At 43.0% G+C, this 26,615-nt stretch overlaps 4 protein-coding genes across 4 annotated transcripts; 2 read left to right on the forward strand and 2 right to left on the reverse strand.

The window, feature by feature from the left end:
• The first annotated feature begins 297 nt into the window (after window positions 1–297).
• On the forward strand, window positions 298–3,936 carry LOC606449 (pyrroline 5-carboxylate reductase). Its single transcript, NM_001112317.1, has 7 exons — window positions 298–616; window positions 768–816; window positions 993–1,084; window positions 2,640–2,712; window positions 2,964–3,084; window positions 3,173–3,278; window positions 3,553–3,936. The coding sequence occupies exons 1-7, from the start codon at window positions 377–379 to the stop codon at window positions 3,733–3,735; spliced, it is 864 nt and encodes a 287-aa protein (NP_001105787.1). The 5' UTR covers window positions 298–376; the 3' UTR covers window positions 3,736–3,936.
• Window positions 3,937–3,966: 30 nt separating this feature from the next.
• On the reverse strand, window positions 3,967–6,717 carry LOC100282379 (uncharacterized). Its single transcript, NM_001155290.2, has 3 exons — window positions 6,403–6,717; window positions 5,292–5,556; window positions 3,967–4,456 (listed from the first exon to the last, which is right to left on the reverse strand). The coding sequence occupies exons 1-3, from the start codon at window positions 6,644–6,646 to the stop codon at window positions 4,207–4,209; spliced, it is 759 nt and encodes a 252-aa protein (NP_001148762.1). The 5' UTR covers window positions 6,647–6,717; the 3' UTR covers window positions 3,967–4,206.
• Window positions 6,718–9,699: 2,982 nt separating this feature from the next.
• Window positions 9,700–11,797, forward strand: LOC103650747 (uncharacterized). The gene is made up of 2 exons (XM_023302001.1): window positions 9,700–10,004; window positions 10,251–11,797. Exon 2 carries the CDS (start codon window positions 10,585–10,587, stop codon window positions 11,464–11,466), a length of 882 nt encoding a protein of 293 aa, XP_023157769.1. The 5' UTR covers window positions 9,700–10,004; window positions 10,251–10,584; the 3' UTR covers window positions 11,467–11,797.
• A 208-nt stretch (window positions 11,798–12,005) lies between these two features.
• On the reverse strand, window positions 12,006–12,410 carry LOC103652272 (uncharacterized). Its single transcript, XM_008677892.1, has one exon. It carries the CDS (start codon window positions 12,408–12,410, stop codon window positions 12,006–12,008), a length of 405 nt encoding a protein of 134 aa, XP_008676114.1.
• Window positions 12,411–26,615: the final 14,205 nt, after the last annotated feature.

Genomic DNA, 26,615 nt, shown 5'->3' on the forward strand with positions numbered 1-26,615 from the left:
TTAAAAAAAAAGAAAACCCAAATAAATCAAAGTGGCCCACGAACACCCCCAGCTCCTCCTCCCAGTCCCACTGGCCCGAGCGCGACCCCACGTTGGATAAGCCAAGTAGAGTATCGTGGCAGGCTACACGTGTCCTACGAAAATCTGCCAAATCCGGGCGGTGACTGGCAGCCAGCGGGCCAGCTTTGCATCGCAGCCAGGCCAGGCCAGGCCCAGGCGGACCGTCGCCGTCGTCCGTCCAGTGAAGCTTTTACTATAAAGCCCCTGCTAGACCGCTAGAAACCACACGTCCGCCCCTGCCAGTTTGCGTTCGCCACCCGTCCAAAACCCCCCAACCAAAGCCCGCTCCGGCAGCCCCCACCCCACCATCGCGTCAATGGCGGCGCCGCCTGTCCAGCCTGTGCCAACCGCGGCGGCGGCGGCGGCGGCTGTGAACGGGGACGCGTTCCGTCTGGGCTTCGTCGGCGCGGGCAACCTGGCCGAGAGCATCGCCCGCGGCGTGGCGGCGTCGGGCGTCCTCCCGGCCTCCGCCATCCGCACCGCGCCCCACCGCCGCCCCGAGCGCGGCGAGGCCTTCGCGTCCTTCGGCGCGTGCTTGCTCCAAACCAATGCCCATGTATTCCCCCTCCACGCCCTCCTCGTCTCCCCCTTTCCCCTTTGCTCTCCGGGCCTCCTCTTGATTGCGCGCGCGTGTATTTGCTGCGACAATGCGACATCACCGTGAAAACTCCGCTCTTACGCGAATTTTAATCCCCGGTGCGTTCTAGGTTGTGGACGACAGCGATGTGATCGTCATCTCCGTGAAGCCTCAGATCGGTAAGTGTCGTTTTTTTTAGATTTTGCTTTCTGGATCTAAGGGATTTAATGGTGCAATCTTATCATGTTCAATTTCGTGCTCCATGAACAATCCATTCCCGTGCCCGATTTGTTCTCGTGGTATTTGTTTGCGCTTTCGTCCACTGTTTTTATGGCACACACACATCGAATTGCAGTGAAGCAAGTTCTACTTCAGCTGAGGCCACGGCTGTCAGAAAAAAAGCTTCTCGTGTCCATTGCTGCCGGCATCAAGATGCAAGATTTGCAGGTTAGCGCACGTTTGAAAATTTTACCATCTCTATCAATATGATGTATCCGAATGTGGTACAGCTAAAAGGGTCCAATAGAAGATGCATTGTTTCAAATATTTGTTGTTCCAGTTTACCGGGAATGATTGTTCAGTATGTAAAGCATCTGCTCATGCTCATTCCCAATTTCTTGATCAGACCTGAACAGAATACAAGAATTGTGTATTGGATGAATCACACCACCACGACAGTTTTGTCCTAAATTTATATTTGCAAGGTTCCTGTTTCCTACAATGTTAAATTCGCTGAGGGATTCTGCTTGTTGTTATAATTTTTTATCTGTTGGGTGTAACAAGGCCAAGATTGCATTCTCTCGGTAAAAATTGGCATACAGATCTACAATTTGCAGTACATGGAATTATTTGTATGACTATATTTGTTGTGTTCAAACAGTTTTCTAATAGATCCAATTGAATTGCTCATTTTATCTCAGTTATTTGGTAGTTCTTACTTTACCATTCAGCATCTCATTATGACAATTGCCACTAAAACTGCAGAAAACAACAGTTTACCACCGTTAGTATTTAAGCTGCTCTACTATCTCAGTGCTATTGCATTATTGTTTTCTCTAGGTCAACACATTGTATGCTGTGTTGGGATTCTATACCCTAAGCTCTCACATCCATTGTTTTCAGGTCGGGCGACCAGCTGGTCGTTCTAGAGGACCGACCAGCTGGTCGTTCTAGAGGACCGACCAGCTGGTCGTTCTAGAGGACCGACCAGCTGGTCGTTCCAGAGGACTGACCAGGCGCCTAATCGCGATTAGGGCAACGATTAGGACGCCTAATCGGTCCTGGTCGACCTCTGGTCGTCCCCTAACCATCCTATATATTTCTGGACATATGTATATATAATATGATATATGTATATATAAGCAATACTGCAATAGGCATTATATAAGTCTGAAAGTCTGAAATTGAAACTGAGTAACAGACTGAAAGGCAATATAGGCATATAGCACTATAGCAGAACTGAAACTGAAATATTGAATACAAGGCTACAAGCAGTAATGCAGTACCTACTACCTGCGTATCATCATCCAAGCAAAAAGCAGCAGCAGCTTCTCCAACAGATTCAGATTCATCAGAATTCAGACAATAGGAAAGGGGGAGAATGGGGAGAAGGGGGAACGTTGAGATGAGGAGCTCATCTCGTCGCTAGTGTTTTGGAGCCGCCGCCGGTGTTCTGGAGCTGCTGCTGGTGTTCTAGAGCCGCACCCTGTGTTCTAGACTCGGCAGAGGAGAGGAAAAGTTTGAAGGGGTGACAAGGGGTGGCGGCGCATTGCCTTTATACTACTGTAGACGAGCCGAAAAAAATAGAAGCCCAGTTGCCCACTACAAAACCCTAGCCGCCTGGACAAATCCTGGTCAATTTACCATTTAGTCGGACGACCTGGACGACTTGATACTCTAGTCGAGTCGTCTGGCTGATCGGCCACTACGAGGCGACTTGCCCGACTAATCATGAGTCGGATGACTTGAAAACAGTGCTTACACCCTTCTCTTTTCATTTCAGGATTGGTCTGGTCAACGACGTATTATTAGAGTAATGCCCAACACCCCTTCAGCTGTTGGACAAGCTGCATCAGGTAGAATTTGCTGACAACCCATGAGCTGTTTTTAACCTATGAATAATACATGAAATGCGATATGCTTTTTGAATGAATGAAAATTGGCTAGGCAATCTCTGTCATGAAATGGCTGCTTTGTGTGCTTCACATTTATGATTACAGAAAATTTGGATACACTGGAAATCTTGAATTATGTTTCATAGTGCTATACTAAATGAAATTAGGGGGGGGGGCAAGATGAAACACTGTCTGATGTTTTTACTTTTCAGTCATGTGTTTGGGAGAGATGGCTACTCAGGATGATGAAAACCGTGTAAGAAAACTGTTCAGTGCCATTGGAAAAGTCTGGACAGCTGAAGAGAAATATTTTGATGCTGTAACTGGTCTGAGGTATGTAGCTTATTATGTATGTGATACTGAAATGGTGTGTCAACATTCAAGAGTGAAGCTAATTTTCGTGTTTTTAATGTTAATATAGTGGTAGTGGCCCGGCCTATATCTTCCTAGCAATAGAGGCCATGGCTGATGGTGGAGTTGCTGCTGGGCTTCCTCGGGACCTTGCCCTTGGTCTTGCATCTCAAACAGTGAGTGTTCATTCCATTAAGATATGCTGCGAGCCTGCGACCCACTCTGTCTTTGCATATGCTGTGTGATCTGGTAGATGTCTGTGTTCTTCATTAAACTGAGTTTTTTTCTGCATTACTGTATCTTGGTTCAGTAAAACTGATACGTGCTCAAGTTTACTCTTTTTTATAGTGATTTCTGTTTATCGTATGTTCTTCTCATAGATGTTTTGGTCTATTATATATGTTGTGCTCTTCTCATAGATGTTTTTGGTCTATTATATATGCTGTTTAGGTTCTTGGTGCTGCAACTATGGTGAGCCAGACAGGCAAACATCCAGGGCAACTGAAAGATCAGGTTACTTCTCCAGCAGGTACTACCATTGCCGGGATTCAGGAGCTCGAGAAGGGCGCATTCCGTGGAACGCTGATTAGTGCTGTTGTTGCTGCCGCAAAGCGCTGCCGCGAACTGTCATAGAGTTCGAAACAAGGCTGCATTTTGTTGATATACATGCGTTGGTATGCAAGGTGCAAATCTTCTGGAATAGTAGACTAATAATGTACTGGGTGGCTTCAGAATCATGTGATATGATAAGTACATGCTCCCTTCTAAAGCTTGGTGTCACCATTATATGGTCAAACGGCAAGCCTTAACAATAAATCCAAAAATTGGGGCAGATGCGATTTTTGTTTCTAGTTTTTCACAGCCCAGAGAATTAAGCACGCATTTACCTTAAGACCTTAAGGACATTCATAAGCAGACACATCGGCCACAGTTTTATACGGCGGGTTAACCACAGACAGCATATAGCGTCTGCTCAAAAATCTTCAAACAGGTATAAATTTAGTTGGAAATACAGGACCTTGACAAGGTTTTCATAGCAATCTAATACAAATCTCATAGTACCGTGTTACTATACAATCATCTTTTAAGCTACAACAGAAAATTTCACATGTAATTCCTTGAATACCATCGATCTTCTGGAGTCCATTTATCTTCATATCTTCCAAGCGAGTATCCCACAGCAGGTACATCAGCAAGATGTAGGGGATCTGGTTCTATGCCATAATCAGTCAGTGGCCGGTGCTCAAGAACCTTATCATGTTCAATAACAAAATCTGGAATTTCAACCTCTCTCTTTTTTATATCCCCCCAGAGATACTCCAGTCGACTAATATACTTGATTTTCCAATACAACCTGTAACAGAATAATTAACAGAGTTAAGGAAGTTGTTTGTTAATATTTAAAACTGAATAAAAATTTAGCCACCAGCATTAAAAACAAAAGGTCAATGGATCAATAATATTCTTGGCAGCTGCAGCTCAGATGGAACGACTGTTGCAGCATTCTACCTTGTCAACGATATCCAAATATTCAAAGTAACTAAAGAATAGAGAGCAGTACATAAGACAGCAAGTAATAGAGTTTATTGCAACATTGCAGTCCATTTGAACTCTTTTATAAAAATAGGAACTTGCTACAGCATCTAATGACACGCTTGTCTGTTTTGAGCCTTTACTCATTCTGGATAATGCATGTAATGAATATTCAGTATACTGCGTACCCAGTGCCGTAGGCTTCCCGCACTGTGCGGGGTCTGAGAAAGGGTATCTTTAAGCGCCAAGCCTTACCCGCATAATATGCAGAGGCTGGGGCTCAAACCCGGGACCTTCCGGTTACAGACGGTAGGCTCTACCACTGCACCAGGCCCGCCCTTCAATATTCAGTATACTGCATTCAATGAATATTCAGTAATGGTTCCTGTGCTCTGTTTCACTGTTATTTCCATTTTCAACATTTACTGTATTAAGAAGAATGTAATTTGCATTCTATTTTAACTTTCTATAAGCATATTTGTCTTACACAAAGAGAAGTGATCAGTTGAACTTATCATGTGTACAAGCATGATTATTGAATATATAGAGAATTATATAGGTGTAGCATCCTTGTTTGTCTACAATGTACAAACAGCTTGGGAAGCTGCCAGCTTATATACCAGTAATGCCTGAGAACTAGATGAAAGAATACTGACCCTCCACTTAAAAATAGCCTGCCAAGTGTGGCGATGGCCAGTCTGGAGCGAAGCCCAGGATGCAAGAAGTAGAAAACTTGAAGCCTTTCCTTGTATTCAGGTGGAAGCTCCTCATAAATTGTCCTCAAGATCGACATCCCAGGGTTGTTATCATCAGACTGTACGGTGCTGTGGATGTACAAAATGCAGAATGGACCCACAGGCAATTCGGTGCGCAGTTTGTAGAACACATACTTCTTCAGACGTTCACCATCAATTACTGGAGCTGGAAGCCCAAATTCCAAAGTTAATAACATGTAAACATTGACACCAAGAATAGTCTCGGAAGCAATAAGACTAAGCTTGTAGCAATGAAGCACGAGGATAATGAAGATATGAAAGCCTTATTCCGCTTGTTGGATTGTCAATAGCAATAGTGAAAGAATCAGAACACTGATCAGGTCTACAGATATACTGGCTGGAACTAATAACTTCATGCAGCTCAGCGAGCAGAATGATCAACCATCCTTGATTTAGAATGACCATAAGAAGATATTCATTTTGCGGGTAGAGCTGTAGAAGAGCTTAAAAAAAAAAAAGAAGAAGAAGAAGACTACAGCCTACATCAGATCTTGATCTTGGTACAATAAATTTATGATAAATTCAACCAAACGAGCCAAGTATCCGATTATTGTTTTAAATAAGTAGATAACACACGTATCCGAGTTAAAAAAAGGCTACTCCCTCCATTTCAAACTGTAAGACATTTTGGCTGATCTATCATCCATTAAATAGACGTCGGTCGGCAGTTCTCAATCTGCAACATAAATCGTTACTGTAGGTACTTGCTGGATGAGATTCTGGTTTCACCTAAAATTTCACCTCAAAGCAGGTATATACTATCGACCAGGAAAAGATCTAGTTTCCAATCGTTACTGGGAATCCCACACCTAAACAAATTATCAAATAATATTAAGGAGCGCATCCCAATCATGATTTTAACAAAAAAAACCTAAAAGAATGGTGAAGGATTGCAATTGTAGTTTGTTTGTGTGTGTGTATTTGGGGGGGGGGGGGGGGGGGGGGGGGGGGGGGGGGGGATTAACGAAAACTACGTGGTCGATTCGCGCACCCGGGAAAAACTTGCCGACGACGCGGACGATGGTTCGGCCTGCCCTATCCGTGCCCTGGATGCGCACGACCTGGCGCTCCTCGAGGTCGGAGAAGCAGGCGTCCGCCTCAGCGAGGACGGGGAGGCAGTCGTGCCACACCTCGTGGTCGGCGGGGGCGAGGAGCGCGGCGCCGGCGTCGACCGCGAAGTCGGATCCCACCACGACCACGGAGAAGTCGCTCCCGCTGCCGGAGCCCGACGCCATCGGTTTCGGTTGGCTTACCTGCCGCCCGCTGCAAGCACTCCGTCTATGTAACTTAAGAGTAAAATAAACTTGTATGGCTATAGCACTGTTTGTTTTAGTTTAGTTTCAGATTCTGACCCTCGGAAATTGTTGCAGGTCCAGCTTTTCAGGCTGTTTATCTCTTCGGTAAAAATTGTCCAAAATTAAAGTGAACACACAGTGGACCGAGTCACCATGATTGAATTAATCTGTGATTTCATAGATCCTAAATCCTATAAACTCATTCATCTTTCTCCGTACTTAATCCATTATCCCCCACAGCTAAATTCTCAGAAAAGTTCATCAGAAAAAAGCTGAACCAAACAAGCTCTATATTAACGCGGTTTATATCTTTTCTTTAATACTTTAAAGCATCAGTTTTCATGGTTCATTGTCGTCGCTTTTGCATAAAGCTCCTTATAATATTTTAAACCAAACCCGTGATCTAGCCGACCTATCTAAGTTATTAAAACTTCACCCCGTTTGGGGAGCTCTCCGCATTCGGCGGTTCGTCCACCTAACGCGCACCGACGCGTGGCCTCGGACGCGAGCACTTCTTTCAACTGGCTGCATCCTTCGTTCACGTCCGAATCTCTCCCCTCTCTTCCCTTTTCCTTTCCTCGTGACACCTACTTTTCCCCACCTCGGCCTCGTCCTTCCCGGCGACCACCGCTAGCGCCGCCCCACCTTGCCTTCTTTCTACCCGGGCTGGTGGCTGCCGCGAGCTTCTCTCTCAGCACCTTGTTTGCTCGTGCGAGGGTGCGCCATGCCCGTCCGGCGTTCTTCGGTGGTGACGCGTGTGCGGATCTGCTTTTTTCTTCCAGATGGGCTTTCAGCGAGTCCTCCCCCTCTTGATCTCTCCCTCCCTCCGTCCATCGCTGCTCGCCGCGCCGCCGCGCACTACACACACGGACGGACCTCCCTCCGAGCGCTACCGTGATTCAGTGAGGCGGGCCAGAGGCTGGGATGGAGCAAGAAACAGATCGAGCGTCGGTGATGCCGCTGCCGCACCCGACGGACGTGGCATGAGCAGGAGGCGCCGACGAAGGCGGTGCCCTTGGCGGCTACGACGCTGATTTCGGTCAAGGAGAAGCGGAGCCTCCCCGGGACGCCAGGTCTGTGTCCGCCCGCCGTGTTGACTTGTTGTTGGTGTGCGTGTGTACTACTGCTACTCTCTCTCCGCTCCCGCTTGCTCTGACATTTTGCTTTCTTGGCTGCCGCCGTCTGTCTGTGGCCGTAGATCCAGACACCGAGGTGATTGCGCTCTTCGCGCAGTTGCTGCGACAGCGGATTTGGGCGGTTCCATGGTAGTCTGCCCGTAACTCTGCTGGACGAGACCGCCGATGCACGGTTCCATGGCGCCCCGCACGTCACAGCAGCGCCAAGGCATGGACATTAGTGTCGTGCTCCTCTCGTCGGGTATAAGGTGGGTACCTTCCTCCCCTTTTAGTCTCCTTCCTCATCCTCCCCATTTGCAAACAGATATGTATTTCTACACTTCCCCTAACTCAACATTCATCTCCGCTGCAGACTTGGTTTCCGTGCTGTCGCCGACAGCCGTACCCATGGGCTTGTCTGAGCTGCTGCTGACGCCGCCCGTGACCTAGATCGTGTCCAAGCCTCTGTGGTTACATGTCTGTTTTGATAACGACATGTTCCTTCGCGCCCTACTCGTCTAATTGGTGTGTGCTCTTGTTTGATTTGTTGTGCAGACGTCCTTTGGTCGACCTGTGTTTACTCGAAGAAACTAGATTCCCCATTGTGCATTGTATAAAAGAAGCAGACAACTAAATACAACCTATGCATATAAAAGAGATTAGTATATGACAAAACAGTAGTGAATTCTGTAATGATTTAGGGGTTGACGTTTTGATGGGTCCAAACTCCAAATAATGGTTTGTACCAAGAGAGCTCTGTTAGTTTCTCCACTTTCCGAATAAATATCTGTCCAAAAGGCTTTTACAGTGTTCTTCCAACTTCTGATGCCTTTCTACATTAGAGCAACTCCAAAAGAACATGTAAACCAACCCTAAAATAATATATTAGTAAAGAATGATTCTCTTGCTCCAACAGCTCCTCCATTCTTCTCCCAAAAATTTCGGTCTATATTGAAGATACTGACTAATACGTATTTGGTACCGGTAGGCACAACAGGAGGATTTTGCAAGAGGGCAATCGTCAGTTGTGCCTTCCACCGAGTCAGTTAGTTGACATACTTGCGTACTTCTAAATCGTGTTTTTCAGTGTGTGCCAATTGCTTAGTTTTGCCTCCTTGCGTGTAAGTACAATGCCTTGTCATGATATTAATGAAACCAACATTAGGCACATGTTTCAGATGTACCATCTATTCTGTTTCAGGATGGCTGTTTTACATCGGATTCAGATTCATTCCTATTTGGTGCAAAGACAGATTATTAGACATGTTTTCATAGGTCACAACCTTTTTTCTGAGCCCTATTGCTCTATTTTGTTAGTCATGCTAAGAAGTCTTATATTATATGAGCTTTTGCCCTCATTTTTATACTAGGAAGTGCCCTCATAATACTTGAAATGATATTTGGTACCCCTTGTTTTCATTTGCTATACGAATATGTGAGCAATTATTGATTTAAGTCTGTCTGTTGCTTGGTTCGTCATAAAAGAAAATCGAGCTAACAAAAGTTGTTTGTATGAGTATCCTATGAAAGTATACCGAGAGTTTCCAAATTGTTCAGTTAATGCCTGCTTCTGTTGTGCCTTAGTATAAAGAATTGGTCAAATAGTTTGTATTAGAGCTGGCAGAGAAGTAAAATATGTCCTTGCTTTTCATATGTAATTGTCCTAGCATGATTCATAAATGTTCTCTGATATAGGACTGGATAAGTCGCTCATGACGGTGTTGCAACTTGGAAGCTGCACCTTTGATCTGGTCCGTTTGATTTTCTTACCCATCATGTTTCAGAGTTTCCCTCATGTTGCGCTATCAGTTTGGTCCAGATGTGGACTTTTGCAGTTCTGCCTTTCTAGGATGTTAATGCCAAATGTCATAACTCATAGCTCTTGTATCTATCAATTCTTTAATACTTTCAAAGGTCAGTCTGTATGTCCTGCATGTTCACATGAAGTGTATGAAGTTACTACAGAGTACAGACTTTAGCTGCTTTGGCTTACTGGGATGAAAGGTCATATGCTGAATTCTGCTTTCTTCTCTGGTTATAGTCGACCAACATCACTGCAGGATCGTGGTAAGGATAGCGATGATGAAGACTTCCGAGATAGGGACTACGATGTGGCTGCACTTGCTAGCAATTTAAGCCAGGCATTTAAATATGGTATTTACAGTAGTGAGGATATTGATGAGGTCAGTTTCTTTTGATTAGTGCAGTTGTTTCTCGTTTGGTCTATTAGCATACTTTAGTGCTTTATAAACAGGCATATTGATTTAAATTAAAAGATTGAATAATTATTTTTTTCTGAGATCCAAAATGCTGAATTACATTAAAAGAATAGTTTTGATGGACCTAAACAACCAAGTTCTGTAGTTGCAACATGCCAACACATTAACAATTTTTAAAATTTATTTAGTAACTTTTGTTTATACATGCAGGCTCAAGCATCACTTGAGCGGGATGATGAGGTATATTCAGATTTACTGTTTAGATTCATTGTATCATCTTGCATTGAACTGAACAGATTGTATCTCCTGATGTTTGATGTTTTTTTCTGGTTATTATATCTGCCACAGGATGTATATTTTGATGATGAATCTACAGCTGGAATGCATGATGAGATCGAGGATGATCAGTTTGAATCTATTTTTGTTCAAGCTGATCCAGTAGTCACTGTTGACAACCTGCTGGAACAAGTGACAGATCGTGAAATTACTGTGGATGAGAACACAACACTTATAGTTTGGTGAGAGGCAACAGAGCACAGATGCAATGGATGAGGATGTTGTAGAGGACCATTCTGAAACTGATGGTGATTATTCCAATGAACACATAGAAGCGGTAACTACTGACAAAGTTCCAGAACTCAAGCTGATTGAAGATATTTTTGTTCAATCTGATCATGCAGTTGCTGCTGACAACCTACCAGAACAAGTGAGAGATTGTGAAATTACCTTGGAGACCACATCACTGATAGTTGATGAGAAGCAACAGATCATGGTTACAGTGGATGGAGATCTTGTCAAGGATGATTCTGAAACCGATAATGTTCATGACGATGAACAGATGGAAGTGGTAACTGCTGACGAAGTGCTAGAGGACACAGGGATAACTGTTGAAGATGTTGAGGAGAAGCAAAAGAGCACATTTACAGTGGATAAAGATGCTGTTGATGATCATTTTTTCAAAACTGATGATGTTCATGCCGATGAACAGATGGAAGCGTCAACTACTGATGAAGTACCAGAACTCACAGAGGCAGATTATGAAGTTGTTGAGGAGAAGCAACAGAGCACATATACAATGAATGGATGCTTTGAGAATGATCATTTCAAAATCCATGTTGCTCATGCTGATGAAAAGAAGGAAGTTGTTGCTACTGATGTGCCAGAAGTCACAGGGACGGACGGTGAAATAGAGGAGAAGACACCAGTGATAGTTGATGAGAAGAAACTGAGCACATTTACAATGGATGGAGATGTTGTCGTTGATCATGCAGATGGACAGAAGGAAGTGATAGTTACTGAAGTGCCAGATGAAGTCACAGTGACTGGCGATGAAGGTGTTGAGGAAAAAGCAGCTATGATTACTGAGGGCACACCAGATCACGGGACTGCCCCAAGTACACTACTGAACCCATGGTGGCGGTGCTAAAAGAGAAGGGAGTAAAAGCGACCAAGAAACCCGTGTATTTGTTTGCGCTTAGCCTAGGGATGCTTAAAGCCAAGATCAAGGAGAAGAAAGAAGCGAATAGGCTGGCGCTTGCCAGGGCAGACGAGAACATTTGCCGATCGATCCCACGCAAAGGGGCAGGGCAGCAGCGGAACCTGAATCTGCAACAACACTAACTCAGGGAAGAAGCTGGCTCTGAAGTGTGTGTGCGTCCATCTAGCATAGTAGCATCATGCACCTATGGTGAAACCATGGTTTCTCATTTACCTCGGCTAGGCATCTAACTTATGTGTGATTTGCGTGTTCGCTTGGAGATGAGGCCTAAACCGATTCAGCTGTGTTTTATCAAAAAAAAGTTGAGTACTCAGCATACTACATGTATCACTTAATTTGTTATTTCCATAATACACAGTTTCATTCATTGTATACTTTCAAGTGTTCATATATATAGGTGATACAGCGCCCGATAGGGCGCTATTTTTTCTAGTTCTATCAACACGCTCCACCCACCTTCCTTATCCCTAGTGGCCTTCTCCACTCTGCCTCCCAACCCATCCACAAATTCTATCCCTATATGGATCTGTGCTTGCAAAGGCCCACGGTGGGGGCTGCTTGGTGTTGTTGTAGAGGAACAACCTCAAAGGAGTAGGTGGAGAGGAGAGAGTGTTGACGGTGCCGACGAAGCCAAAGAGGAGCGTGATGCTGGTGACCCAGGGCATGAGGAGGCCAATGGTAAAGGTGATGGAGCCGCATAGCATGAGCGCCACCGACGCACCGAGGAGCATGGACGCTGTCACGGCCGGCGCCATAGACACTAGATGCCATAGTGACGCGGGGGAGACGATGGCGAGCAGCAGCGCGTAGAGCTCGCAGCTCTGCCGTGAGTAGTGCTTGTCGCCGAAGTCGCCACCGCCGGTACACGTCATGCTTTGCTCGCTCACTAGGTTACTAGAAGAAGTGGAGGGGTCTCGCCCTTTGACACGAGAGCAGTCGGTCGGTCGATCAACGCCCTTTGCAGTCACGAGGCTTCGCACACGGGCTCATGAAGTAGGCGTCGCGACTGCATCGGGGTGCGGCAGTTTACGTCACTAGTGTCGATGAAGGTGCCCGAGGGTGGGCCGGATGATGCAGATGCAGTCCAGTGCACAGAAGGGCTCTATGGCCCGTGCTGCCTCCTCCTCCTTGGAGGAGCTAACATCCTCCTCCTCGGCACCATCGTCATCGGCGTCATCCCAATTGCACAAATCATCCTCATTTAGAGGGATGAAGGACCGCAGACGAGGGAGGCGAGCTTGTTGACTACATCGCCCTCGTTAGACTCCTCATCGGCATTTTGTCTAGGTGTAATCGAATGTCTCAAAGTCGGTGTACAAAAGGATGTCCTAGAGGCCTTCATCCTTAGGGAGGCAAGGTGATGAGGGAGGGGGATATGGAGGATCAGAGGAAAATGAGAGGGTTGAGAATGGATCAGAAGAGGAAGGAGAGTTACTCCCCACTAGGGGTGAAAATGGGTCAGATATACCCTCGTATATCGGATACAAATAGTTCAAATACTCATTTTTTCGGATACGAATACAAATACTTTTATATTCGGGGTGGATACGGGTAGTACTCGGAAAGTACAACTTCAAACTCGAGTCAGATTCCAAGCAAGAACTACTCGATAAATATCTAGATATTCTGGTCGGATACGAGTACCCGTTTTTTGTATAATATTTTGTCACACCCGGATTTAAGGGCAAATACAAGCGCGAATCAAATGTGTACTAGGATCTAGCCTCACACATATGATGACTCATGGTACAGAAATGAATGTCACATCTTTATTATATAATAGGAGTTCTATACAAAATAATTAAAAAAATACATCATACGAAGACAACGATCCAGCAACCATAGTTGACTCGGAGTCGACGGCCTAGACCTCTTACAAACTCATCACGACATCCTTCATGCTCCTCATCTTGTAGTACCTGCCCTTGACCTGGGGGTGTGAGTACAACAAGGGTGAGCTCACATACGTTCATCGCTCAACAAGTTGTGGGGAATAATGTGCATGAGCTCACTTACGGTGGGGCTCATATGAAGTGTAAGGATTACCAAAGGAGGCAGTTGAAGCTGAGCATTTCTTTTTAAAGTAGGTCAAAGTTTTATTAGCAGTTACTAAGTATAAGTAAATACCAACCCAATTAAATAAGAGATCACAATTAATAATAACACCCACAATGCAATGCATATGATAGATTAAGTTTAGTTCCATAAGTTAATCATGCGAGATCCTGAGTCGCTCTTGACTGCGAGCACGACTGATATACCAGTTTTACACTCTACAGAGGTTGCGCCCTTTACCCACAAGTCGTGTTACCCATTTGCTAAGGGATCGACTTCCCATTCATCTCTGCCGAGGAGACGAGGTAGGGTAGCACTAGAGGCCTTTACAAAGTTCCAGTAGCTTCAGAAAACCTTCTACGGTTTCTGAGGAGAGTGATAGGAATTTCTCGTTTGAAAAGCCATCGCAACATGATCAACCCGAGAACCTCCTTATACCAATAACTCCCCTACCGCCCTTGCCCCTTTCGGGTAAGGTAGTCCTCCACTAGCTTTCCTAATTAGTCAGTCAGGGGCATCCCATACCACCCTTGTGGTAGCGCTGTTATCTCAAGTTAAGCTCCATGTTCCAATTAACACAATGATCTTGTCATGAACAATAATTAAAACAACAACAAAATTGGAACATGATCCTAATTCAGATGTAACATTCATCCCAAAACCTGGTAGAGCAATAGCATATACTACCCCAAAAGTTCAGTGGTAAACAAGGTGTGGGATAAATAATACTAAACCTATTAGGTCCCATCAAATTAACCTGAGCATGTCACAGTGATTAACAAAAACATTATTAGGTAAAGAAGAGTGATCAAGGGCATAACTTGCCTGCGTTTTGAGATTCCAAGTACTTCACCAAGTTGGTCTTCGGGTTTCTCGTAACCTCGCTGCTACTCGTAGCAATACATACAAATGGACAAGAAGTACATAAAAATAACAGTACACCAAACATGAGAACAAACAGTGTAAGAATATTCTACGCGCCATTACGAGATCGTAGGCTCGAGAAATAATACAATCGGAGTTACAGTTAAAAAGATATGGTTTTCTGAAATTTTAGGTGCTTTAAACAATAAAACTGATTAATATAAATCTTGTGAGAAAATTGAAAGGGAAATGTGCCCTTGGGCCATTTCTATGTATTTTGGTGATTAAGTGCCCAACACAAATGGTTTAAGTGTAAGTTGTGCAAAATTGTGGATGAAGTGCAAATCATCAAGAAGGTATGATTCTAGACTTAGTACATTGTTTTTTGTGTACTAACATATTTGTCTAAGTGCTAGAATCAGAGAAAACAGAAAAAGAAAAGGACTTGACTGAAGCAGCCAAGACTCTGTGCCGTCTGGGTGCACCGGACTGTCCGGTGGTGCACCGGACAGTGTCCGGTGCGCCAGGCTGGCGTCTGGTCAACTGGCCGCTCTCGAGAATTCGTCGGCGGCGTACGACTAAAATTCACCAGACTGTCTGGTGGTGCACCGGACTGTCCGGTGAGCCAACGGTCGGCCACGCCAACGGTCGGCCGCGCAATCCGCACGTGACGCGTGGCCGAGCCAACGGTCTGATGGGGGCACCAGACTGTCCAGTGTGCACCAATTTTGGAAGGTGATCTATACCGGACAGTGAACAGGGGATGTCCGGTGGTGCACCGGACTGTCCGGTGGTGCACCCGACTGAAGGCAAGAATTGCCTTCCAAGCATGCCTCCAACGACTCCTAGCTACCTTGGGGCTATAAAAGAGACCCCTAGGCGCATGGAGGAGTCACCCAAGCATACTTTGAGCATTCTTAATCATTCACACTCCGTCTTCGCGCACTCGATTGACTTTCTTAGTGATTTGAGCTCAGTTCTAGTGGTGAACTTTGTGCTATTCATTTGAGCTCAAGTCTTGGCTATGTGTGTGCGTATTGATGCGGATTTGTGTGTGTTGCTTCGCTCCCTTACTCTAGTGCTTTCACTTTGATCCTTATTGTAAGGGCAAGAGACACCAAGCTGTGGAGATTCCTCGCAAACGAGAAAGAGTAAAGAAAGAAGAACACCGTGGTATTCAAGTTGATCATTGGATCACTTGAGAGGAGTTGAGTGCAACTCTCGTCCATTGGGACGCCACAACGTGGAGTAGGCAAGTGTTATACTTGGCCAAACCACGGGATATATCATCGTGTCTCTTGTGCTTGTTCTCACTGTGACTATTGTGTTTCACAAGAGCTCGGTCCTTAGCCACTTGATTTCATTGTGCTAACACTTAACCAAGTTTTGTGGCTATAAGTTTTAAGTTTTTACAGGATCACCTATTCACCCCCCTCTAGGTGCTCTCAATTGGTATCAGAGCCGTTCTCTTCACGAAAGGGACTAATCGCCCGAAGAGATGGATCCTAAGGGAAAGGGGACGGTGATCAACGACAAGGAGAAGGAGTCCTTCATCAATGAGCCAAAAGATGACAAGCCCACTGACTCGGGCTCAAGTCATAAGAAGAAGGATGGGAAGAAGAAGAGGCGCATCAAGAAGATAGTCTACTACGACAGCGACGAGTTCTCTTCTTCCCAAAGAGACGATGACGACGAGAAAAAGAAAACGGTCAACTCAAACTTTTCTTTTGATTATTCTCGTATTCCGCAAAATTCTAATGCTCATTTGCTTTCCATTCCTCTTGGTAAACCTCCACACTTTGATGGAGAGGACTACGGATTTTGGAGTCACAAAATGCGTAGCCACTTGTTCTCTCTTCATCCAAGTATATGGGAGATAGTAGAAAATGGAATGCAATTTGATAATACGGATAATCCCATGTTTATCAATGAACAAATTCACAAAAATGCACAAGCTACCTGTGATACCCGGTTTGCAAAGAAGAGAAGTTGGGGGTTGTTCTTTTTGTTTTTTTCCTCATCCGGTTGTTGTTTTGGGGATTTGGGATTTTGTGGAAAACATTCACAACTAGGGCAGTAGAATTTATTTGGTTTGACGCTTGCGTTGCGGTCGGGAGCTGTCGCGTGGGTTAGTTGGGCCGCAATTGGAGTTTCGGCCCATTAACCCTCCCAAACCCTAGCCGCCTCCCTCCTAACCCCCTCCCCCCATGTGCAGCCGCCCCCCACTTCTCTTCCCCCTTGGCCGTCGCCCCCTGCCCATCTCCTCCTCTCTCAATTCTTGCAGCCACCAAACCCTAGCCGCCCCCCCCTCTCAATCCCCTCCTCCCAAGGTGCCAATCCTTGACGCTCGGATCATCGTCGTCGTGGTGAGAGTCTTCAATCGTTTTGGTGGAGGGAAGAAGGGAGGAAGGAAAGGGGGAGAATCCAAGGTGATTTTTGTGTTCATCCCTTGTTCATTTGCGCTGCAATTTAATTGATTAGAGGTTGCGTTTGCGATTGGGGTAGAGGGGGGCTGTCCAGAATTTTAGGTGGTGGGTGAACAGCAGTAGTCTAGCAGTTTCTGTGTTTTTTTCGTGAGGAATTAAGGGAAATCAGTTTGGGGATCATGTAGAACTTTACCTTACCTTTCCAACGAGTATTTATGCGCTCAATTTGGAGTTATAAATTGAAAGTTACCACCGTTTGAATCCGGGTATGTGGCTGTCCAAAAAAACAGATTTTTCAGGGGGATGAACAGCAGCAGTATTAGCAGTTTCTAGGAATTTTTCGTGGGTAATTAGTGTTAATCAGTATGAGAATCATGTAGGGCTTTATGTTATCTTTCCAACAAGTACTTATGCGCTCGATTCGGAGTTATAATTCAGGAGATATCGTTGTTTGAATCCGGTTATGTTGCTGTCCAAAAAAACAGATTTTTCAGGTGGGTGAACAGCAGTGGTATTAGCAGTTTCTGGGAATTTTTCGTGGGTAATTAGTGTTAACCAGTATGGTAATCATGTAGGGATTTGTCTTATCTTTCCAATGAGTACTTATGCGCTTGATTTGGAATTATATTTTAAAAGATATCGCTGTTTGAATCTGGGTATGTTGCTGTCCAAAAGACAAAGAAAAACAGATTACAGGGTTCATCTTGTGGACTGTTTTGGGCTAATTAGATATTGGAATTTAATTATAAATTATATACAAAACTTGTGGGGAATTTTATGTAGATGCCTCTGGAGTTTTTGTTTGTTACCACTGCTGTCATACTTTTAAAGTTATGAAATTATTAAGCAGCGCCACTGCAGTTTGGTGGGTGTAGGGAGAGATGTAACCCGCGGCGGGGTTTGAGTTTGTGCGTAGGTGCGGCATCGCTTATGAGCCTGATTATGTGAAATTGGTGTACTAAGTTGGGTGTCAAAAACAGGTGGTGGACTTCCGGATCGTACTTAGGAATTTGCCCGAACTTCCGGTAAAGACAAGTAAATACAGTGGTGGTTGCTACCGTTTGGTTTGCATCCTATTCCCTGTCATTGAGTATGCATAAGTTTTAATTATGTTAATCATTGAATTCTATGATGAAGTTTATTTGTTTGGAAGTATTGATTCTCAATTGTCTAATATTGTGGATGATCATAATTTGGTAATGATATATGTGGTTGATTCCCATCTGGATGAAGTTGAAGTGTCTTTTTGAATCATGTTATATGAAGTGTTGTAGGCATGACATGCACATCGCATCATCCATCTTGCATTTTGAAGTTATGTCGTGATCTTATGGTCCGACAGTACCGGTACATTTTTAGCATCGTACGTTGCCCGAGGAGGGGTACGATGCGGCTTCATATCCTTAGAGGTATGAAGGCAGAAGTCATCCTTGCATTTGCAGACATTTGCACTCATGAGGAATATATGAAGTGTGACATTACTATGTTACTATTGTGGTTTCTACCTGCGAGGTGTGGTAACTAGGTGCGTTGTACGTTGTATACATGCTGCACCTTCGTAATAAGAAGGTTGTGGAATTAAGTGGTGGTAAAACAATGTTCTTATGTGGTTAAACTGTTTGATATTATTTTACTTGCTGAGATGTGTCATCTCACTCTTGCATTACTCAATACAGGTACTTGATACATGTTGGGAATGAGGGGAGTAGCAGCACGTCCACTTTCACTCTCACAATAACGCTGCCCAGGCGCAGCCATGATTTAATTAGAAACTTATTGTCAAATGAAGTTTGTTTATTTTTTTATATGGTCGTGCGCACTGGTTAATTCAGTTCAGGTCGTATGTTTATCTTTCCTTGCTAGCCGAGTAATAATACTTAGTATGTTTTAGTCATGATATATGTTTATACTCTGTTGCTCCCTCTTTTATGCAATCTTGCAAAGGGGATGCTGCCGAAATTTTATATATGGACGTCGGAAGTGTAGTACAGTAGCATACCAGGTTGTTTGTGGAACCTGGAGTGTTACAGTTGGTATCAGAGGATAGGCTTTAGATTCTACGCAATTTGAAGATAAATTTGACACACTTGCACATATAGGAAGGGTATGGGTTCATATATCTTTCATATTAGTATTTTATTGTATAGATGACTAGAATTTCCTTACTCCAAACCCCTTTATGGTTTGATGAGGTATGTCGTTAACGACGTAATGCTTGATATGAAATGTTACTTCTATTTAATATTGGTTTCTTGATGTGGTTGTTATTGAAATTATTATGCGAGTGAAGCTACTAATGTACTTGTTTTATATACATATCGTCATGATGTTTTTTGGGATGCAATGTTTACTAATCTCTGAGCTATTACCATCATATATTTCTATATGCTTGACTGTGGATGTTTTTTTCCCAAAAGGATTCTTGGGTTCTAGTACTTGTAGGACCGATTGTTTATTGAGCTTGTGTATAGAGGATCTAATCCGACTTGGTGTAGTGTGAAAACACTATACAATGAAGTTTTATGGTGTTGTTGAGTTGGATTGACTGTTGGGTTACAACCCAACTTATCAATGTAATATTTCCATGGGTGCAGTGCTTTACACCTCACCTTTTTTTTGGCTAGTGTGGCTATTTGCCAACTTGATCTTAGAGTACAATAGGTTTGTCTCCATAGAGCAAAGGCAATGTTGTACTGTCTATGAAATCTTGAGACTAGAAGAACTTAAGTGAATTTGCAAGATGACGTGGGTAGATAAGTCCAACCATGTTTACATGATAGGTTTTCTTATTGTGTGCAACCTTATCTTTAATAATAAATAGGGTGATTTCAAGTGGATTTTATGTCTATATTATAGTTGAAGAGGCATGCATGTTTTCCTGCTATGGTTTGTTTCTATAGCCAAAAAGATTATGCATAATTTCTATTTGTTGGAGGCTAGTCATGCGGACGATATGGACAACCCATTTTATATTGTTTTTAATCGCCGATGATACATGGTAGTTTTTTTATGTGATCAGTTCTCTATGCATGCTTGTGGAATTATTATTTGGACCGCTTTATCTTAAACAAAGTCAATGTTTAACTGGAAGTTGCTTATGTTTGTTAGTCATCTATCTCTATAATGATGTGGTTGTTACATTAGATGGAGATTTTTATTATATGAATGATGGTTTGATAGATCATGTATGTCTACTACCTTGAATTCATCCTATGACATCACTAGGTACAAATTGTTCAAGTGCAATAATAGGAGGTATTGTTGTATGTGAGGTTAATCAAAGTAGTTGGGTTAGGCGGATTATCTTATTGAAGTCCAATTACTCCTGTTGAGCATAGTATCGTGTTATTATTTTAGTATTGAAAGTAATATTTATGAAGCTTTTGCATGAGTCTGTGTCAAGAAGTACATTAGTTTTTTTCTTGTTGTTATCCCTCCATTGCTTTATGAGTATTGCAAATTTTATCTCTTTTGAGAGGGGGAAAAGATGTTATATGGCATGAGCACCATTTGCTTCACGTCAACAGAATAGTTTTGGAGATTTCTAGTAGTTGGATTCTAGTGTAATAACAACCATGTTTTATAGAGCTGGAGACGGGTATGTCAGGTGTTTCATACATTGTCGGTACATGGATGTTTGACCTTAGTGGCATTAACAAACGAGGTTGTTGAATTCATTGATTGTTGTGCTTAGTGTTCTAACCTATTTGGTAGAGTGTTATTTAAAGACTTTGTGGAGTTGCATCCCAGTTTGGTAGTGGAAAATCCTAGTGTTGATGGCACCTGCCAATGACTTGGGTTTCATTTTATATTGTTTTTTTATTGTTGATAATGTGTTGTTTGGTTTCGGGAGGCATTTTAAATTAGTTGGAGGTTGAATCAGGCTTCACTTATCTAGAATGTTTTGTAGTATGTTTCTGCATCTTTCCATAGGATGCTTAATCACCATGTTTGGTCTAAACATTTGAGAGATATGGGTTTCTTAAAACATCTTTGTTGGTGTCTCTAGCAGAGTGAGTCTTTAATTTTGTACGGAAGAGTAGACATTGAAGACGGTATAATTTGGTCTTTGTGGATTATGAAAGTTTTAGTAATTTCATGATCTTTTCAAAGAGTATGGGTTTCTAATTCTCATTGCATATAATTGGAGTTAGGTTGCTCTGAAGTTGTTGCACTGTTGTGTCTAAACTTTAGGCGTCGTTATAATCACCAATGAATCGACCGCGTTTTGATAGTTGCAGAGCACAAATTTGCGAATTCTCTTTAAGCAAAACTTGTAGGTATTTTCAGTACCTTTTTAATGGGTATTTACTTGTAACTGTCTGTTAAATAGATTTGGAGAGGTGGTTGCCCAGATATAAGTCGAATCTCTAATGTGCAGTATCTCAGGCTGAGTTTAGCTGTAGGTCATGCAGAGTTGTGGGCTATAAGGATAAATTTGGGTGCAACTTTATTGCAAAAGTCGTGGACAATTTTCAAAACTTTTCCAACGCGTGTTCGTTGTAGTTTAAGTTGAGTATAGCAGGAGTTATAGGTTTTTGAATTTTAGTTGTCCATTGTTTCAATCTTATCAGTTTTGAAACAAAAGAGTTGCATTGTTTTATCGGTTTGGAAACCAATTTCGAGACACTCATTATAATAAAAGTTCTAGGGAATGTTATAATCTTTTCAGTGAGTTTATATTTGCAAAATTTTGTTAGCTGCAGGGAGTTATGATATCATGTATAGAATGTGCTTGGATGAATATGTGGGCAGACATAACATGCTTAAATTGATTCTTGTTTGCATGATGTGAGATTAGGCTTAAAGGATTTAAAAAGTTATCATATTGCTTCTATATTTATATTTGTTCTAGGTGTCTCGTAATGAAGAACCTAAAGTTATTAGTCTTTCAATGAACGCTTAATCTTAGAAGAGTAATGAACCTGTTAAAATCTATTGCTTGCTATTGGGACTGCATGACTAGTTTTAGTTATGCAGCTAGTTCAGTGAAGTAAACCATCTTTTCTGTAGAGATGTTATATATAAAAGTTGTAGCCAACTTATTTATCTTACTTGTGTAAAAATTTCATGACCATAGGTCTAGTAGTTTGGGAGTTATGATTTTCTCAAGTCCAGTCTTGAAATCTGTGCAGATTCTATACAGATTTCGAAGCTGACCTTGTTTGCCCAATTTAAACTTCGAATAACTTATTATAAATTATAAATAAGTTGTAGTACTTTTTTTAATCGTTACAACAAATTTTGGATTTTTTTGGAGATCTATAAGTTAAGTTACAACTGTTTTAAGTGTGATCTCTGAATCTGTCTAAATTTGGACAGCAGAGCCTTTCTCGTGTCTTTTGACCTTAATATGCATTGAATTAACTTGATATGTTTATAAATGAATTATAGACAATTCTACTAGCTTTCTAAAAAGTCTGGGAGCACCTGATTTGGATGATTGAGACCCCAGTTATGGATTTTTGAATTGAGTAGTTGAATTATGTCCAAGTCTGGACAGAATTTACGTTTAGCACTGTTTGACCTTTCTAAGTGTCAAATCTTGTTGTGATGATAATACCAAGGGTATAGTGGACTTTATAAGTTTTCCATAAAGTCCTAGTTTACTAATTTTCGATGCATATTTTTGTGAGTTAGGAGCAAAACAATTAACCGCTGTGCTGCTATCTAGAAATATGCAAACATTAAGTTGCTCTCTTGAAGTTGCTCTTGTGTGGCTAAGTTTGGTTTAGCCTATAGGAACATTATATGCCTTGCATTCATATATACATTCCTTGAAGTACTTGCATATGTCAATGATTGATTTGGTGTCAGGAAAGCTTGATCCGAGGTATATAGGACCGTCTGCTATCTTGGCCGAGTTGGCAGCTGGGCTTAGCACATGTAATTGTCGGAATCTGTGATCAGAGTACACCAAGTATTCCATGTCTTTTTGTTGAGGAAGTATTTGCGGAATCCAGACCATCAAATCGAGCTAGAGCCGATTCCTGTGTAGCAAGAGCAGACTCTAGAGTGTCGTCTGCTGCGTATCTTAGAATCCTAGGAGCTTGAGGAGCTGATACGGCAGAAGTACTCGAACTTTTCTTTATGTGTGAGTTTTGTTGATTCATTAACCTTTCTTTTGTTGTTCCGATAGAAGCGTCAGAATTCGAGGTCGAATTCTTTTTAAGAGGGGTAGAGTGTGATACCCGGTTTGCAAAGAAGAGAAGTTGGGGGTTGTTCTTTTTGTTTTTTTCCTCATCCGGTTGTTATTTTGGGGATTTGGGATTTTGTGGAAAACATTCACAACTAGGGCAGTAGAATTTATTTGGTTTGACGTTTGCGTTGCGGTCGGGAGCTGTCGCGTGGGTTAGTTGGGCCGCAATTGGAGTTTCGGCCCATTAACCATCCCAAACCCTAGCCGCCTCCCTCCTAACCCCCTCCCCCCATGTGCAGCCGCCCCCCCACTTCTCTTCCCCCTTGGTCGCCGCCCCCCTGCCCATCTCCTCCTCTCTCAATTCTTGCAGCCACCAAACCCTAGCCGCCGCCCCTCTCAATCCCCTCCTCCCAAGGTGCCAATCCTTGCCGCTCGGATCATCGTCGTCGTGGTGCGAGTCTTCAATCGTTCTGGTGGAGGGAAGAAGGGAGGAAGGAAAGGGGGAGAATCCAAGGTGATTTTTGTGTTCATCCCTTGTTCATTTGCGCTGCAATTTAATTGATTAGAGGTTGCGTTTGCGATTGGGGTAGAGGGGGGCTGTCCAGAATTTTAGGTGGTGGGTGAACAGCAGTAGTCTAGCAGTTTCTGTATTTCTTTCGTGAGGAATTAAGGGAAATCAGTTTGGGGATCATGTAGAACTTTACCTTACCTTTCCAACGAGTATTTATGCGCTCAATTTGGAGTTATAAATTGAAAGTTACCACCGTTTGAATCCGGGTATGTGGCTGTCCAAAAAAACAGATTTTTCAGGGGATGAACAGCAGCAGTATTAGCAGTTTCTGGGAATTTTTCGTGGGTAATTAGTGTTAATCAGTATGAGAATCATGTAGGGCTTTATGTTATCTTTCCAACAAGTACTTATGCGCTTGATTCGGAGTTATAATTCAGGAGATATCGTTGTTTGAATCCGGTTATGTTGCTGTCCAAAAAAACAGATTTTTCAGGTGGGTGAACAGCAGTGGTATTAGCAGTTTCTGGGTATTTTTCATGGGTAATTAGTGTTAATCAGTATGAGAATCATGTAGGGCTTTATGTTATCTTTCGAACAAGTACTTATGCGCTCGATTCGGAGTTATAATTCAGGAGATATCGTTGTTTGAATCCGGTTATGTTGCTGTCCAAAAAAAACAGATTTTTCAGGTGGGTGAACAGCAGTGGTATTAGCAGTTTCTGGAAATTTTTCGTGGGTAATTAGTGTTAACCAGTATGGTAATCATGTAGGGATTTGTCTTATCTTTCCAATGAGTACTTATGCGCTTGATTTGGAATTATATTTTAAAAGATATCGCTGTTTGAATCTGGGTATGTCGCTGTCCAAAAGACAAAGAAAAACAGATTACAGGGTTCATCTTGTGGACTGTTTTGGGCTAATTAGATATTGGAATTTAATTATAAATTGTATACAAAACTTGTGGGGAATTTTATGTAGATGCCTCTGGAGTTTTTGTTTGTTACCACTGCTGTCATACTTTTAAAGTTATGAAATTATTAAGCAGCGCCGCTGCAGTTTGGTGGGTGTAGGGAGAGATGTAACCCACGGTGGGGTTTGAGTTTGTGCGTAGGTGCGGCATCGCTTATGAGCCTGATTATGTGAAATTGGTGTACTAAGTTGGGTGTCAAAAACAGGTGGTGGACTTCCGGATCGTACTTAGGAATTTGCCCGAACTTCCGGTAAAGGCAAGTAAATACAGTGGTGGTTGCTACCGTTTGGTTTGCATCCTATTCCCTGTCATTGAGTATGCATAAGTTTTAATTATGTTAATCATTGAATTCTATGATGAAGTTTATTTGTTTGGAAGTATTGATTCTCAATTGTCTAATATTGTGGATGATCATAATTTGGTAATGATATATGTGGTTGATTCCCATCTGGATGAAGTTGAAGTGTCTTTTTGAATCATGTTATATGAAGTGTTGTAGGCATGACATGCACATCGCATCATCCATCTTGCATTTTGAAGTTATGTCGTGATCTTATGGTCCAACCGTACCGGTACATTTTTAGCATCGTACGTTGCCCGAGGAAGGGTACGATGCGGCTTCATATCCTTAGAGGTATGAAGGCAGAAGTCATCCTTGCATTTGTAGACATTTGCACTCATGAGGAATATATGAAGTGTGACATTACTATGTTACTATTGTGGTTTCTACCTGCGAGGTGTGGTAACTAGGTGCGTTGTACGTTGTATACGTGCTGCACCTTCGTAATAAGAAGGTTGTGGAATTAAGTGGTGGTAAAACAATGTTCTTATGTGGTTAAACTGTTTGATATTATTTTACTTGCTGAGATGTGTCATCTCACTCTTGCATTACTCAATGCAGGTACTTGATACATGTTGGGAATGAGGGGAGTAGCAGCACGTCCACTTTCACTCTCACAATAACGCTGCCCAGGCGCAGCCATGATTTAATTAGAAACTTATTGTCAAATGAAGTTTGTTTATTTTTTTATATGGTCGTGCGCACTGGTTAATTCAGTTCAGGTCGTATGTTTATCTTTCCTTGCTAGCCGAGTAATAATACTTAGTATGTTTTAGTCATGATATATGTTTATACTCTGTTGCTCCCTCTTTTATGCAATCTTGCAAAGGGGATGCTGCCGAAATTTTATATATGGACGTCGGAAGTGTAGTACAGTAGCATACCGGGTTGTTTGTGGAACCTGGAGTGTTACACTACCACTGTTCTTTTAGCATCTTTGTGCAGGGAAGAGTATCATAAGGTGGGCGGCTTGGATAATGCCAAGCATATTTGGGACACCCTCAAGATCTCACATGAGGGGAACGACGCCACCATGATCACCAATATAGAGTTGGTGGAAGGCGAACTAGGAAGGTTCACAATGATCAGGGGATAGGAGCCAACTCAAACGTACAACAGGCTCAAGACCCTGGTCAACAAAATCAGGAGCTATGGAAGCACAAGATGGACGGACCATGACGTCGTCCGGCTTATGCTAAGGTCCTTCACTGTCCTTGATCCTCATCTTGTAAACTCTATTCGTGAAAATCCTAGGTACACCAAGATGACGCCCGAGGAAATACTCGGAAAGTTTGTAAGCGGGCGAATGATGATCAAGGAGGCAAGATATGTTGATGAGGAATTGAATGCCCCAATGCCGATCCACGAGCCTCAAACCGTTGCTCTCAAAGCAACAAGCAGCAGGGAGGGGCTACCTAGCAAGGTGGTGCAAGTTGAGGCGGCCGGGCTAAATGAGATTGAAATGGCCCTCATTATCAAGCGCTTCAAGACGACGCTCAAAGGTCGGAAGGAGCATCCCAACAAGAGCAAAACGAAGGGAAAGCGCTCCTGCTTCAAGTGTGGTAAGATTGGTCACTTTATTGCTAACTGTCCCGATAATGATGGTGACCAGGAACAAGGAAAGAATGGGAAGAGAGAGAACAAGAAGGTTTACAAGAAGGCTAAGGGCGAGGCACACCTTGGAAAAGAATGGGACTCGAATTGTTCTTCGTCCGACTCCGACGACGAAGGACTCGCCGCCATGGCCTTCAACAAATCGTCTCTCTTCCCCA

Source organism: Zea mays, chromosome 3 (assembly GCF_902167145.1).
Source record: "Zea mays cultivar B73 chromosome 3, Zm-B73-REFERENCE-NAM-5.0, whole genome shotgun sequence".
NCBI lineage: Eukaryota > Viridiplantae > Streptophyta > Magnoliopsida > Poales > Poaceae > Zea > Zea mays.